Here is a 12,600-nt window from a genome sequence, read left to right on the forward strand (position 1 = left end):
GGGGGGGTGGGGCTCAGGCCTGCTGGGCCCCAGGACCTCCAGACACCAAGGCTCTGCCCCCTCCCCACTGATGACCCCCTTCTCCCAGGACTCAACAGTCAGCGGGGTTCAGGCACATCAGGGATGGGGGTGGTCCTGGGTCAGGTGGCAGTCGGCAGGAATCAGTGGGGGTAACAGACTTCAACAGGGGGAACTGGGAGTAAAGGGAGGTTGTCAGGGATCACATGGAGTCAGGAGAGGTCTACAGGGGTCAGGTAAGGAAGGGGCCAATGGAGGCTGATGAGCGTCTGCTGGGTAGGGGGCCAGGAAGCACCAATGTCATTGCCAGCACTGCATCCGCCGTGCCCGTCAGCCGACTCCAGCGCCAAGATCTTGAAGGAAGCCAGTGGGGTGGAGCCGGGCTGGGTGGAAATCATGCCTCGGAAGCGAGTCACAGACCATGTCCGCACGTGGTTGTTGTCAGCACAGACTGAGGGTAGCAGGCAGCGGGTCAGGCTGGGCCGGGGCTGCCCAACCTTCCTCAGCCCCAAGAGGATCCCCTTTCAAAGGTGTCAAGATTCAGGCCCCTCTGAATTCTACCCTTTCGGAGAACTGTCTCTTCCTCAGAACTCCAAATGGTCACAAATCCTGTTGGCTCTGCCTCCAAAATTATTAAGAGTCTGATCTCACTTTACCCGCTCCACTGCCCTTGTCCATCTCATCTCCTTCCGGGACCACTGTAGCAGCCTCCTCCCTCTGCTTCCTGCCTCTGTCCCATCCTCACGGCCTGTCCCCACGCCTGTGTCAGGTCACGGCTCTCCTCTCTCAGAGCCCTCCTATGGTGCCATCTCGGCCAGGGTCAAAGACAGTCTTCTCTGTGGCTTACAAGGTCCCACTGACAAGCTCCCCTGACCTCCACTCTCTCCCTTGCCCACTCCGCTCTGCGCACAGGGGGTTCACCACTTTCCCTCAGGTATATCAAACATCCTCCCGCCCCAGAGCCTTTGCAGTGCCTGTTCCCTCTGGCTGGAATGCTTGTCCCACCGATCTGCACTATTCATTCCCTCGTTTCTACTCAAAGGCCCTTCCTCAGAAAGGCCTTCCTGGAACCCCATACTCTCCCTTGACCCCGACACTCTCTAGCCACTTACGCGGTTTTGTTTTTCTTCATGGCCCTCATCATTGCCCAACACTGATTTATATTTTCATTAATTAATTGTCTGTCATCCCCACTAGAACATCACCTGCACGAGAGCAGGGACCTGGCCTGTCTTGTTCACCACTGTATCCCCCGTGCCTGGCACACAGTAGGTGCTCAATAAACATCTGCTGATTGATGAATAATTCACTCTCCCTTAGACTGGTCCCCTTATAGTATCCTCTCACTTCCGTGATTATTGTTCTAGGCCAAACCTCTCTCCCCCGTGGAGGTCACTCCCTACACATGTCCCCCGCAGTGGAAACCCTCATCAACCTGGTGTCATGCTCCCATCCGTGCCAGCCCTCCTGCAGGGAGACAGGCAACTAACTGGTCACCCAGCAGGCCCACCTGAGATGAGGTGCTTCTCCGACAACATGATCTTGGTGACGGGACTGCGGTGCACGGTAAAGGTCTGGAAGAGCTGAGGCCCCGAGCCCACAGTCTCGGGGTGCTGCACGATGACCCGCACACCCCCTGAGCTGGTGCCGTAGGCGATCTCAATCCAGTTCCCACTGTCACCTGGTGAGGGGCCGAGGAGGAAGAGAGAGACAGGGTCACAGAGAGACGGAAACCAATGCAGAGAGACAGACAGACAGACGGAAGACAGAGACAGAGCCACGAAGCAAGGAGAGAGGGTGCTCACAAGGTAGGGAAAAGATGCGGAGATGGAGGAACAGGCAGACAGAGGGAAACAGACAGAAGTCAGGACAGAGAGAAAGAACTAACGCAAGAGGGAAGAGAGAAACCAGAGAGACCAGGAGACGTGGGGGACCGAGAAATGAGTCACAGGAATATATGGGCAGACGGACAGATACAGAAAGAGATGTGCTTAAAGAGAAAGGAAAAAAAAAAACCATAGAGACACATATAAATAGATAGACAACAAGACAAGAAAGTGAAATCCTGTGTGTCTGAGGGACTCCCAGCCCTTGCCAACTTTCCAGAGGGGAAAAAGTTATTTTGCAAGTGTCAGAAACTTAATGGGCCACCCGAAGGACTAGGGGTAGGAAAAATGTGGTTAATATTTCATGCAGCAGTTAAAAGCAACGGATCAAGGTTATGCATCACAATATAGTGGGTATTAAACCCAGGGCAGGTTTAATAGTAAGAGGACAACTGAGACAGAGATCCGGTATCGTTTACGCAAGTTCAAAACCTGTTCACATCACCCATTTTGTAAGGACACATACAAATGAAAAGATAAATGCTAACCATGTTAGAACAGTGACATGTGGTGGAGGGGGAGGGGCAGGGGGGGAAGGGATTAATTGATTAGGAAGGGGGCTTTCGGGTTTTGGGGGGGGAGGGGGAAAGTGAAGTAGAATATAGTTAATAATACTATGATAAATTTGCATGGTGACAGAGGATTACTAGAATTAGTTTTAAGGTATAAACATGTCAAATCACTATATTACACACCTAAAACTTATATAACTAATATATACCAACTATATTTAAATTTAAAAAATGGGGTCTTACATGACGACATGCTGTGAAGTTAGGTGTATTATTTATTCCTGCTAGAAAAAAATGTACCATGACCCTTACCTCACACCATACATATGAGTTAATCTGAAGTGGAACAGACCTATGTGTAAAAGCTAAAATTACAAAGCTTCTAGAAGAAAACATAGGGGGAAATCTTCACTTCACAACCTGGAGACAGGCAAAGGCATCTCAAGATCCAGAAAGCACTAATCATAAGAAATAAAATAATTAACCATCATGCTAAGTGAAAAAAGCCAGACGCAAAAGGCTATATATTATATAATTCTATTTGCATGGACTGTCCAGAAGAGGCGAACCCATAGAGACAGAAAGATTAGGTTTCCAGGGCTGTCCAGAAGGAGGAATGGGGTATGGCTGCTCATGAGTTCAGGGTTTCTTTTTGGGGTGATAAAAATCATCTTCTGGAATGAGATCGTGGCGATGGTTGTACAACCTTGTGAATCTGCTAAAAATCAGCTAATTGCACTTTAAAGTGGTGAATTTATGGTATGTGAATGATATCTCAATAAAAACAAATAAAAATTAAGCCATTTCTCTGTATTTGAGATCAAGGACACACACACAGAAAGCTGTCTCAAGTGAGAGAACTCGATTTCGTTCACTGTAAAACTCGCCTCCTCTTTGTTTTCTGAGCATGCATCGTGCCCTTATTGCAGAGATGGGAAAGAAACCCACAGATGAACAGCTAGTGGTCAATTTTGCCCGTGGTCCAGCGCCTAGAACGGTGCTTATATATGTAAGTGGTACTCAGGGAGTATTTGTTGAATGACTAAATGACGGCTGAATCTGGCTGCTGATGGCAGAGGGGAAAACCGGATCAGAGCTTACTGGTTTTGGGTGTGAGGTAGACGCTGAGGGCTGTGACGCCGTCTTCTGCTGGGTCCCGGTAGAGCTCACTGACAAGGAGGTCATTGTCCTTCATGCGCAGGGGGAACTTCTGTACATCTGCCGTGGGTGGAACGGGCTTGTTCAAGGCGCCCCAGCCTCCCGCCTTCTCTCCCACTTCCCGGGAAGGTTCTCCGGCCCCTAGGTGCCGGCTGCTGCTCACCCACATAGTAGATGGAGCCGTTGTTGCAGCCCAGAAGGAGGAAGGAGCCTGCCGCATCGTAACTGGTGATGGGCTGCACCTCCTGGACCTGGGGACGAGCAGGGCAGGCTGTGGCGGAGGACTCGCTCCCTGCTTCAGCCTCTGCTGCTGCCTCCGCAGTGCCCGCTCCTGGCGTGCCCGCCCCTCCCCACTCTAGAAGCCACCGGGGTTCCTAGACCCACTATCCTCCAGCCTTGCCTGCTTCAGGCCTATCTCAATGTGTGTCTCTCTGTCTCTGAGTGCCTCTTGGTCGGCATTTCAGTTTCTTGGCCTCTTCTTGCCTCTGTGTTTCTGACATTTCTCTATTCATCTCCATGTATCTGCGTCCCTTCGTCTACAACAGTCACTCAGTCCTGGTTCCTCTCTAGCCACCCTTCTCTCTCTCTCTCTCTCTCTCTGTCTGTCTGTTTCTCTCTCTCTCTCTCTCTCTCTCTCTCTCTCTCTCGCCTCTTTTTGACGTCCTGTTTCCATTTGTCTGTTTCTCTCCCCCGCCTTTCTCTGCTTGTCTGTCTCTCTCTCTCCAATACTCACACTTTAGTAGGAGGGAAAAAAAAAAAAACTACTCCAGGTGTACTTTTTTACATTTTGGACATGGCTAGAGGTGCAGAGAGAATGACAGATGTTGACATGTCTCTCTGTGGGTTTCTGTCTCCTACACCATCTCCCCTCACTTGGTCCCCGATCCAGTGCCTGGAGAATCCTCTCTTCTCCTTTCCAAACCCACCCATCCTCCCTGATGCTCTTTAGGCCTTCAGCAAACACGCCCAGGCTCTGGCCCACTGCTGGGCTCACTGGCTCTCTCCAGGGGGTGGGGGAGGCAGAAAGGAACCCCTCCCAGTGTCTGTGCAGCCTGGACACCTGGGATAAAGGAGAGCCAAGCTGGCCATTCTGACCTGCCAGTGTTTAGTGACGGCATTCCACACCCCGATACGCCCCGTGTGGCTCGTGGCGATGAGCTGGTTCCCGACGAAGAATAAGGCTTCCACAGGCACCCCCAGATGGAAGACCCCTGCAGAGGGCAAGGAGCACTCAGCTAGGCAGGACTCCACATCATGGGGGAGAAGAGGGCTGGCAGGAAGAGTTCCAAGGGCCAGAAGATTCAGGTGGCCATGGAATCCTTGTAGGATAGAGGGTTCCAGCAGGAAGGAGGGGGGATTGTCATGAGGACTGAGATTTGTTAGGGAATAGATCAGTTAACAAGTCAGAGATTTCTACTAGGAATACAGAATCTTAACAGGCTTTGGATTCCACTGGCACTGAGAATTTCAACAAAGCAAAGAAATCTAACAGGGCAGTGAATTCTGACAGAGGAGAGAATTAACTGTATGTGGGTGGATTTTTCTAACAGGCTAAAGAATCCTAACAGGATACAGAATTCTAAAGGGTTGGAACATCCTAATAACGAAAAGAATTCTTATGGTTGTAAGAATTACATGGGGCTGGGGGGGGGTGGTGTGGTAATTTAACTGGCCATAGAATGCTAATGGGGTAGAGAATTCTAGTAGATCACAGGCTGGAGAAGAATTCTCAAGGACAGAAGGTTCTGGAAAAAGCCTGGTGCCATACCTATCTCAGAGCCACCGCCTTCTGCCTGCAGAGCCCATAGCAGGATCTCGCTGCCGGTGGCTGCTGCCACCATCTTGTCGTGCTCACCCAAAGCCCCACCCAGCACCCGGGCTGTGAGTGCCAGTCGCTCGATGGGCCAGTCCAGGCGGGGACTGGAAAACACCAGCTGCCAGCCAGAGGCTTCCTTCAGCCTGTTGGATTGGGGGACATCATCAACCCTCACCCCAAGCCCTCCCCATCAACAGGGCTCAAAGCCTCCTGTCACTGCCCTCTTCAAGCACCTGTAGCAGACAAGAAATTGGGAATAGGCCACGGCGATCCAGTTGTGGTGTCCACACACCAGGCGCACCATTCCCGGCTCCTCCGGCAACCCTTGGGGGGAGAGGAGGGGTCAGGGCAGGGTCACAGGGGCTCCACTGGCTGTTCCAAGCTCCCAGAAGACAGAACCTTACCGGATGGGGAGGGAGGGGCTTTCTCATCCAGCATTCGACCCAGCAGCCCTGCATTGCCCAGGTTGGGGGGCATGGTATTACTCCGTCGAACGGGGGCTGGGCGTCCCCCTGCCTGCTGGGGCCCTGCCAGGCTATGCCGGTTCCGCCGCTTCACCGGGAACACTAAAGCAGGGAGGAAGGGCAGAGTGACAATAATCATCATAGAGGCCATGTAGCAAGCACTTAAAATCTGCCAGATACTGATTTCCTCAGGTGTGGAACATAACCTCCTGGAGAACAAGATTTAGGTGGTGTGGGGACAGGGCATTTAACGAAATTGAATCACACAGCAAGTTACTCCCTTTGCAGTTCCATTCGGCCCATCACAAAAGAAGAGTCGGTTTGGCGCTGCCATGATATTGACACCTCTTCAATATCTGCTACTCTTTCCTTTTAAGAAATGGAATAATGTTTGGGCCCTATTTTTGTGTTTACTTATTTATGGTATAAAGGTAGTGATATAAACCTTTTACTTAAAATGATTTTTAAAAACAGGGGAAAACTATGGTGAGAAAACAAGAGCATAGGTCTTCATATTTGGTAAACTTCATGAAGTAGTAGGGATTGACTAAGATTAGGGAAACAAAGCCATAAATTCAATTTCCCCACTCTGTTCCTTCTATACCAATCAGCAAAGCTTAGTAGACTACAGTTCCCAATAACAACTGGGGCATATTTTCTTTGGCCAGTAGGCTGGCTGCACCAAAGTCTCATGGAGATTATAGCCAATAACTCCCCTTTAATATTTCTCCCCTCCCTGCAAAGGACCCCAGTTCTTCCTAAGCCTTCCCACAAAGAAATCAAACCTGGACTACAACTCCCATCAGGCTCTAGGACATGCGACAGAGCCTCAAGGGGACAGCTGGTCCATTGTCTCATTGGAAATGCTGTTTCCTACTTCCTACTTCCTACTTCCTTTCCAAGCATCAATCTGAGCATCTGATATAGAACTACAACTCCCTTATTGTCTTAGGCCTCATCACAGCAGGCACCCAAAGACTGCAGCCTAATGGGAAATGTAGTCTTTATTCCACCCACCTTCTGCTCCATCCCTTAATAGTGCCCACCTGGTGGAGGCAGGTAACCATTGAAGAGGACGTTTCCGCAAGAAGATCGATCCAGCTCCTCTCGCAGCTGCAGACGACGAACTAAGGGAGGACTCAAAGGCTGGGACTTGGGACTTGGGGGGCAATGCCGCCAATCCCTTTCCCCTTCCCCCATCCTTTTCTCCACAGAATACCACTAATTCCTAGAGACCCAGGACCAAATTCACTGCTGTCAGCTCTAACCCAACCTTCTTTCAGGAGAGAGGTGGTTTTCTATGCAGTAAGGATGCTAATGGGACTCCCACTTACCCAGAGGAGTGAGCCCGTAGAACTGGGCTTCGTGAAGAAGGCTGGAACCGTGGACACCCCTGGGTGGCAGAAATGACTAGGAGTCAGGGTCTGGGGAGTGGGTTTGGGCAGAGAATTCTGAAGAGAAATTTTTCAAAACTGCTCAGAGAATCCCAGGAATAGCCAGTTTTGACAAGATCAAGATCCTAAGAAGCGATGGTCTCTGAAAATGTGTGTGTGTGTGTGTATCTGTCTGTGTGTTGGGGGGAATTCTAAAGACACATAATTTAAAAATGATCAAGGAGCTTAAGTGAACATTCTGAAGGGCAGAAGAGACTTCTCAGGAGGTGAAGGCAGTGGAGGACTCCCCTTTATCCTCCATGCCAACCTGGGATCCAACTCTTTTGTGCGCAGGAAGTTGAGGATGGGGGCGAAGACAGTCGGGTCCCTGTCGATGAAGATCTGCGGAGAAGGGGTGCGGAGGATGAATTCAGCAGAGAGAGGGGTCCTGTCCCTCCTCCTACCCGCCGCCGCGTTTCAGCTCTTGCTCTACTCACGGCTCCGGTCTCATCTTTCAGTGTCGAGATGCGTCCGCTCAGAAGACTGCAGGGAGGGGACGCAGAGAAGGTGTCAAAGGCCGGGGTGTGTGTGTGTGCGCGGGGCGGGGAGATTAGGTCACCCCATACTTTCTCCTCCTGCCCCTCAACCTCCACCCCAAACTTGCTCTCCCAGTCACCTGGAGAAGAATGAGTCTGGGATCCAGGTGAGAGTCTGGCGAGAGGTACTGAATCTGTGCGAGGAAAGTGAGCAGACGCGAGATGATGCAGGGAGGGTGAGAAATGCGGACTCTACCCCAGGCCTGGAATTCCCTACCCTCCACAGGCGCCAGTTGAGGCTCCCGCGCCTCCCGCAGGGGGCGGAGCAATCCTTGAGGCCAGGATTCCCCTGGGAGAGGTGGGTACTCCCACCCTGCTCCCCGCCCCTGAGGGTAGGCCTCAGGAATCTCCTACACTCACCTCTTGCCTCCCACATTTAGATGAATCACCTCCCCCGGAGGCCCCCGACTTGGGGCACCCTCCGCTGCTGGCGCCGCGGCTGCCATGGCCCCCAGGCGAGCCGGCCGGCCCGCACTCGCTTCCGGGTGTGCTTCCCGCCCCGCCCCTACCGCGTGCTCACTGGTCCAGAGACTCCCTGAGCCGCCGGCGATTGGACGAAGCACTCATCCGTCGCATTAAATTCTCTGCCTCCTTAAAGGGATCCGCCTTTCCTGTCCTGGACGGGGCGGACCTGGCGGCTCTTTTGGGGAAGTTTGGTACGAGGGTTGACAAAACATTCCTCCATCCTTCTGGGGTTCCCATTTTAGGAATGATATATAGGTGCTTCGTCGGGGGCACGTGTTTAGACGCCGAAATTAGTCCACACCAAGGGAGTCATCTAAATGTTCTCCGCAGCCACAATCTCTCCCCGCCCCCAGCCCTTGAAACGCGAACAAACCAACGTAGACCGTCAAAGCCAAAGGATTTATTATAGGTACATACAGTGTGCGCCTGCCACACCGTTCCACACCCCCGGGCCCCAGCCGCTTCTCCAGGGGACCGTGGGGACTGCCCACGACCCGGGTCCCCCGCTCCCCTAGGAGGTGCTCCAGCCAGAAGCATGCAGGGGGAGGGCTTCCCCTCGCCCCTCCCCTCACCAAGTGGCCTTTACAGCTGGAGGGGGGAGGAGAGAGGAAGACAGTTTTGAACTTTGACGTCCCTCCCATTAAAAGCCTTCGCGGATGCGGGGCGGACTGGGAGAGGAGGAGGTCGACATTTTGCAAAAATAAACTAAATCAGGATTTAACCACATGGCTCTGAGACGGCGGAGTGCGGGGGCTACGGCCCCTTCACTACCCCTTCCCAAACAGAGATCAAGGCAGCATTGGAAGTGAGGTAAAGGTGGGGAAGGGGCGTCCCCTCCCCACCCCCTAGCACCCTGGATGGTCCAGGGGACCTCACCAGCGCCCCCGTGCCCATCCCTAGGGCGGAGAGGGGGCAGGAATTATCTCCCCTACCACCCCAGCTTCTTGGGGCAGGATCTGGGGATCCAGGCAGGGGGCTTGGCTCAACTGGCCCCTTACCCGCCGCGCCCCCAGCTCAGTTATTGCATAAAAATAATGAAGCCCCAGCACCTGGGGTGGGGTGGCGAGCAGGAAGGGGCCGACATATGGCTATAGGGGTAGCAATTCCCCCACCACTTCTTGGGGTGCAGGAGAAGTCCCCTCCTTTCCAGTGCCCGTCATGGCGAGTCCGCAGTATTAGTGGAACTAGGGGCTCCAGCCCCTGCGGAAGAGAGTGTCTTTGTGTCCGCTGTGCGGAGTGCAGGAACAGGGGGAGTCCTGTCAGGCCCTGGGGGTGGGAAGTCACTTCCGGCGCCCGCTGGCCCTGCGCTCCGTCGCTTCCCGCTTGGGGTTGCCCTCGTCTGTGGATGATGTGGTGGGTAGTGTCTGTCCCCAGCGGGCGATCTCGGCGTGTTCCCCGACTGAAGCAGCCACAGCCTCCAGCCAGCCGTTCATTTCCTCCTGGAGAGTGAAACAGGGCACACAGTCCGCATTTAGAAGAGAGGACACTGAGTAATAGATGAGTCTGGAATGAGATTGTCCTCTGATCTTTAGTTTCCTCATCTATTACATGGAATAATAATGATGATGATGATGATAATAATACTGCTGCAAACAGTTTGATAACACTGATTACCTGCCTGGCTCTGTCGTAAGTACTTTTGTGGATTAATCTGCTTAATCCTATGCAGTATGATTACATCTAATTCCCACTATGGAGATAAACAACAAAAAATATCAGTAGACATTTATAGAGCACTGACATTTACCGGGCTCTTGTAAATACATGTTAACAACTTATTCTCACAATGACCTTAGATGGAAAACTATTTTTACCTCCATTTAAAAGATAAAGAGGCAGGGAGAAAACAAAGGCCTACTTCATAGCCTCCTGTGAGGCTGAATGATATAAAAAGTGTTATTTTCAACATCTCTTCAAATCACCTCCATCGCTGCTCCTCCTCCCCCGATCTCTACTCTTAGCTCCAGTCCCAAAGTCCACTCATGTTCCTGTCTCTCTCACCCACTTCCTTCTCTCCTCCCCTCCCGCCTGCCCAGGTCCAGCCTGTGCTCTCCTACTTGAGTTCCTGCCCTGGCCACCTCCTGGGCTCCATGCTCCAACTCGTGCACTCTCCAATCTATCCTACAAGTGGTAGACAAAGGGATCTTTCTTATGTATCGCTGTAATCCTCCCTTCCTCAAAACTCTGCCTCGGCTCCCCAGTGCCCTTAGGACAAACCCAACCTCTGAATGGGCTGCAATGCCTTTTGAGATCTAGTCCCCGGGGAACCTTTCTGGGAAACTTTCCCCTTCAACTCTCCTCAAACACTGAATGGTTTGCAATTCTGCATCTCTACACTTCTTTGCACTTGCTGTTCCCTCTACCTGTATTATCCTCCTCCCTTTTTATTAGCTAACTCCCTCCTATCTTTCCATTCTCACCTCAGAGGCCAAGGTAAGGAGGTTGGACTTCGTCCTGGAGCCTCTGCAAAGCCCTCCTGATTCTCCATCTCTCACCCGACCCACTGCCCCTTTAGTTAGGTTAGGAACTTCCCCTGGGCTCTCGGTGCCCATGGGCTTTCCGATTACAGGCCTGGCAACTCAGGCTTGTGCTTCTCCTCTCACAGCCCCATCACTCTGGGCCAGGAACCAGCCAGCCAGGTGGTTCCTGAGGTCTGAATAGGGGAGAGAAAAGACCAGATCTCACCTCATCTTTAGCCTGGAGCAAAAATTCGCTGCCATCCTGGGTCCTGTAGGAAGGGACACAGGACTTGGGGGATCTGGGGCAGGGGCCTGGCCCATGAGTGCACCAACTGTCCTCCCAGGGAGCAGGTCATAGCTGGGCCTTGGATCCCTCCCTCTCACCCATAGGGGGACTCACTGGAGTTTGAAGACATGCTTCTTTTTCTTGTAGTCACTAGCCACCTCGCTGGTGGCCTTGTGCAGGCTGAGCAGTGGCTCCCCACCATGCGTACCCCCGGATGCCGGGCCCTTGGCGTCCTTGTAGAAGCCCAGCTCTCCCTTGCTGAGCACGCAGTACAGACTCACCCACGACCTGGGGCAGTGAGACAGGGCTCAAGGCAGAGTCGCAGCACTCTGCCTGGGTACTCCTCATCAATAGCCTTCATGGGCTGAATCTGCCTGAGCCCTCCTCCCTCAGGGTCTTTGCTCTAGTTGAGCAATAAGATTTTGGGTGTTCCTTCTATGGCAATAAGATTTTGGGTGTTCCTTCTATGGCAATAAGATTTTGGGTGTTCCTAAGCTGAAGGGAGTCTAAGTCTCAGTACTGACTGAGCCTTTGCCTTATCCCCTCCCACAGAGAATTTCTAGAAGGCCAGACTTCAGCTGTCTCCTCCATAAGCCTTTTGCTTGGGCTGTTCCTACCCACTCCACCTCCCATGGAACCTCCTGAAAGGAGAGCTACTGGTTTTCTGCCTGGAATGAGGAATTCCTGTCTCCCTATTCAGCCAAAGCCCCAACTGGGGAGGAGGAAGTCCCCCAAAAGCAACATATACCAAGATGCCCATTTAGCCCCACTTTGGCCTCAGCACCGGGAAGACAGACTACCCGAGACCCACAGGCCATCTCGGCCTGTTCTGCCCATTCACGTCTTGGATCTAGGCCTCTGCTCGTTGGCCAGTGCTACCCATTTTGGCTTCACCTCTCCCTAGATTCTGTCTCCCAGATGGACAAAAAGGGGTTGGACAACTAGGAGCTGGACTCCAAGAGTAAACGCATCACCGTTAGGCACCCATTTGGACACCTATATGGGGTGTCCACAGCCCTAGTTTGGGCTCCTCCCTCTTAAGATCTTCCCCCAGTTTGAAACTTCGAGGGTGAACTCACCCCACTCACTGGTTGTGTTGACCTCTCCGGGCTCCACTTCGCGAGCTATTGAAAACCTCTATACCCCACATCCAGTTGCTATTAGTTTTAACTAATTCCTGGATTCGTTGCTATTAGATTGGGTCGCAATTTACTCACGGTTGGAACATTTTATTCAGGTCCCGTCCCATCTGAGCTTCGCCCGCTCACCCATCGGACACACTAATCTTAGGCCACTCCTGTTTATTGCTTGATTCCTCGACATTAAGTCCCGCCCCTCATAAGGCCCCACCTACCCCGCCAGCGGTTGGACGCCCTGAAGTTTAGCCCCACCCCCTCCTCAGGTCCACCTAGTCACTCATTAGAGATGCTGAGCTTGAGACCTGCTTTCCAAAGCCCCGCCCACACGCTCACCGGTTGGACGACTTGCGGTTAGCGTCGAGCTCGCGCTTGCGCAGCAGGAAGCCCTCGTGCTGCACTGTGTGAGTGGGCGGTGGTGGAGGCGCCGG

The 12,600-nt window shown here is 52.6% G+C and overlaps 2 protein-coding genes across 2 annotated transcripts in view; both read right to left on the reverse strand.

The window, feature by feature from the left end:
• SHKBP1 (SH3KBP1 binding protein 1) overlaps positions 1–8,333 on the reverse strand; it is an 11,815-nt gene extending 3,482 nt beyond the window's left edge. The window contains exons 1-14 of the mRNA XM_011372211.2: positions 8,184–8,333; positions 7,904–7,957; positions 7,725–7,770; positions 7,556–7,629; positions 7,189–7,247; positions 6,901–6,981; positions 5,795–5,956; positions 5,624–5,714; positions 5,343–5,533; positions 4,670–4,785; positions 3,738–3,825; positions 3,518–3,634; positions 1,529–1,699; positions 246–469 (exon numbers count right to left, since the gene is read on the reverse strand). Coding sequence (XP_011370513.1) covers positions 246–469; positions 1,529–1,699; positions 3,518–3,634; positions 3,738–3,825; positions 4,670–4,785; positions 5,343–5,533; positions 5,624–5,714; positions 5,795–5,956; positions 6,901–6,981; positions 7,189–7,247; positions 7,556–7,629; positions 7,725–7,770; positions 7,904–7,957; positions 8,184–8,269 — 1,560 coding nt within the window. The 5' untranslated portion in view covers positions 8,270–8,333. The remainder of the gene's footprint in view (positions 1–245; positions 470–1,528; positions 1,700–3,517; positions 3,635–3,737; positions 3,826–4,669; positions 4,786–5,342; positions 5,534–5,623; positions 5,715–5,794; positions 5,957–6,900; positions 6,982–7,188; positions 7,248–7,555; positions 7,630–7,724; positions 7,771–7,903; positions 7,958–8,183) is intronic.
• Positions 8,334–8,668: 335 nt separating this feature from the next.
• The window catches only part of SPTBN4 (spectrin beta, non-erythrocytic 4), a 66,904-nt gene continuing 62,972 nt past the window's right edge, over positions 8,669–12,600 (reverse strand). Inside the window, exons 31-34 of the mRNA XM_011372314.2 lie at positions 12,506–12,594; positions 11,148–11,321; positions 10,974–11,016; positions 8,669–9,727 (exon numbers count right to left, since the gene is read on the reverse strand). Of these exons, the coding sequence (XP_011370616.1) occupies positions 9,569–9,727; positions 10,974–11,016; positions 11,148–11,321; positions 12,506–12,594 (465 nt within the window). The 3' untranslated portion in view covers positions 8,669–9,568. The remainder of the gene's footprint in view (positions 9,728–10,973; positions 11,017–11,147; positions 11,322–12,505; positions 12,595–12,600) is intronic.

Source organism: Pteropus vampyrus, unplaced genomic scaffold, assembly GCF_000151845.1.
Source record: "Pteropus vampyrus isolate Shadow unplaced genomic scaffold, Pvam_2.0 Scaffold203, whole genome shotgun sequence".
NCBI classification, from domain to species: Eukaryota; Metazoa; Chordata; class Mammalia; order Chiroptera; family Pteropodidae; genus Pteropus; species Pteropus vampyrus.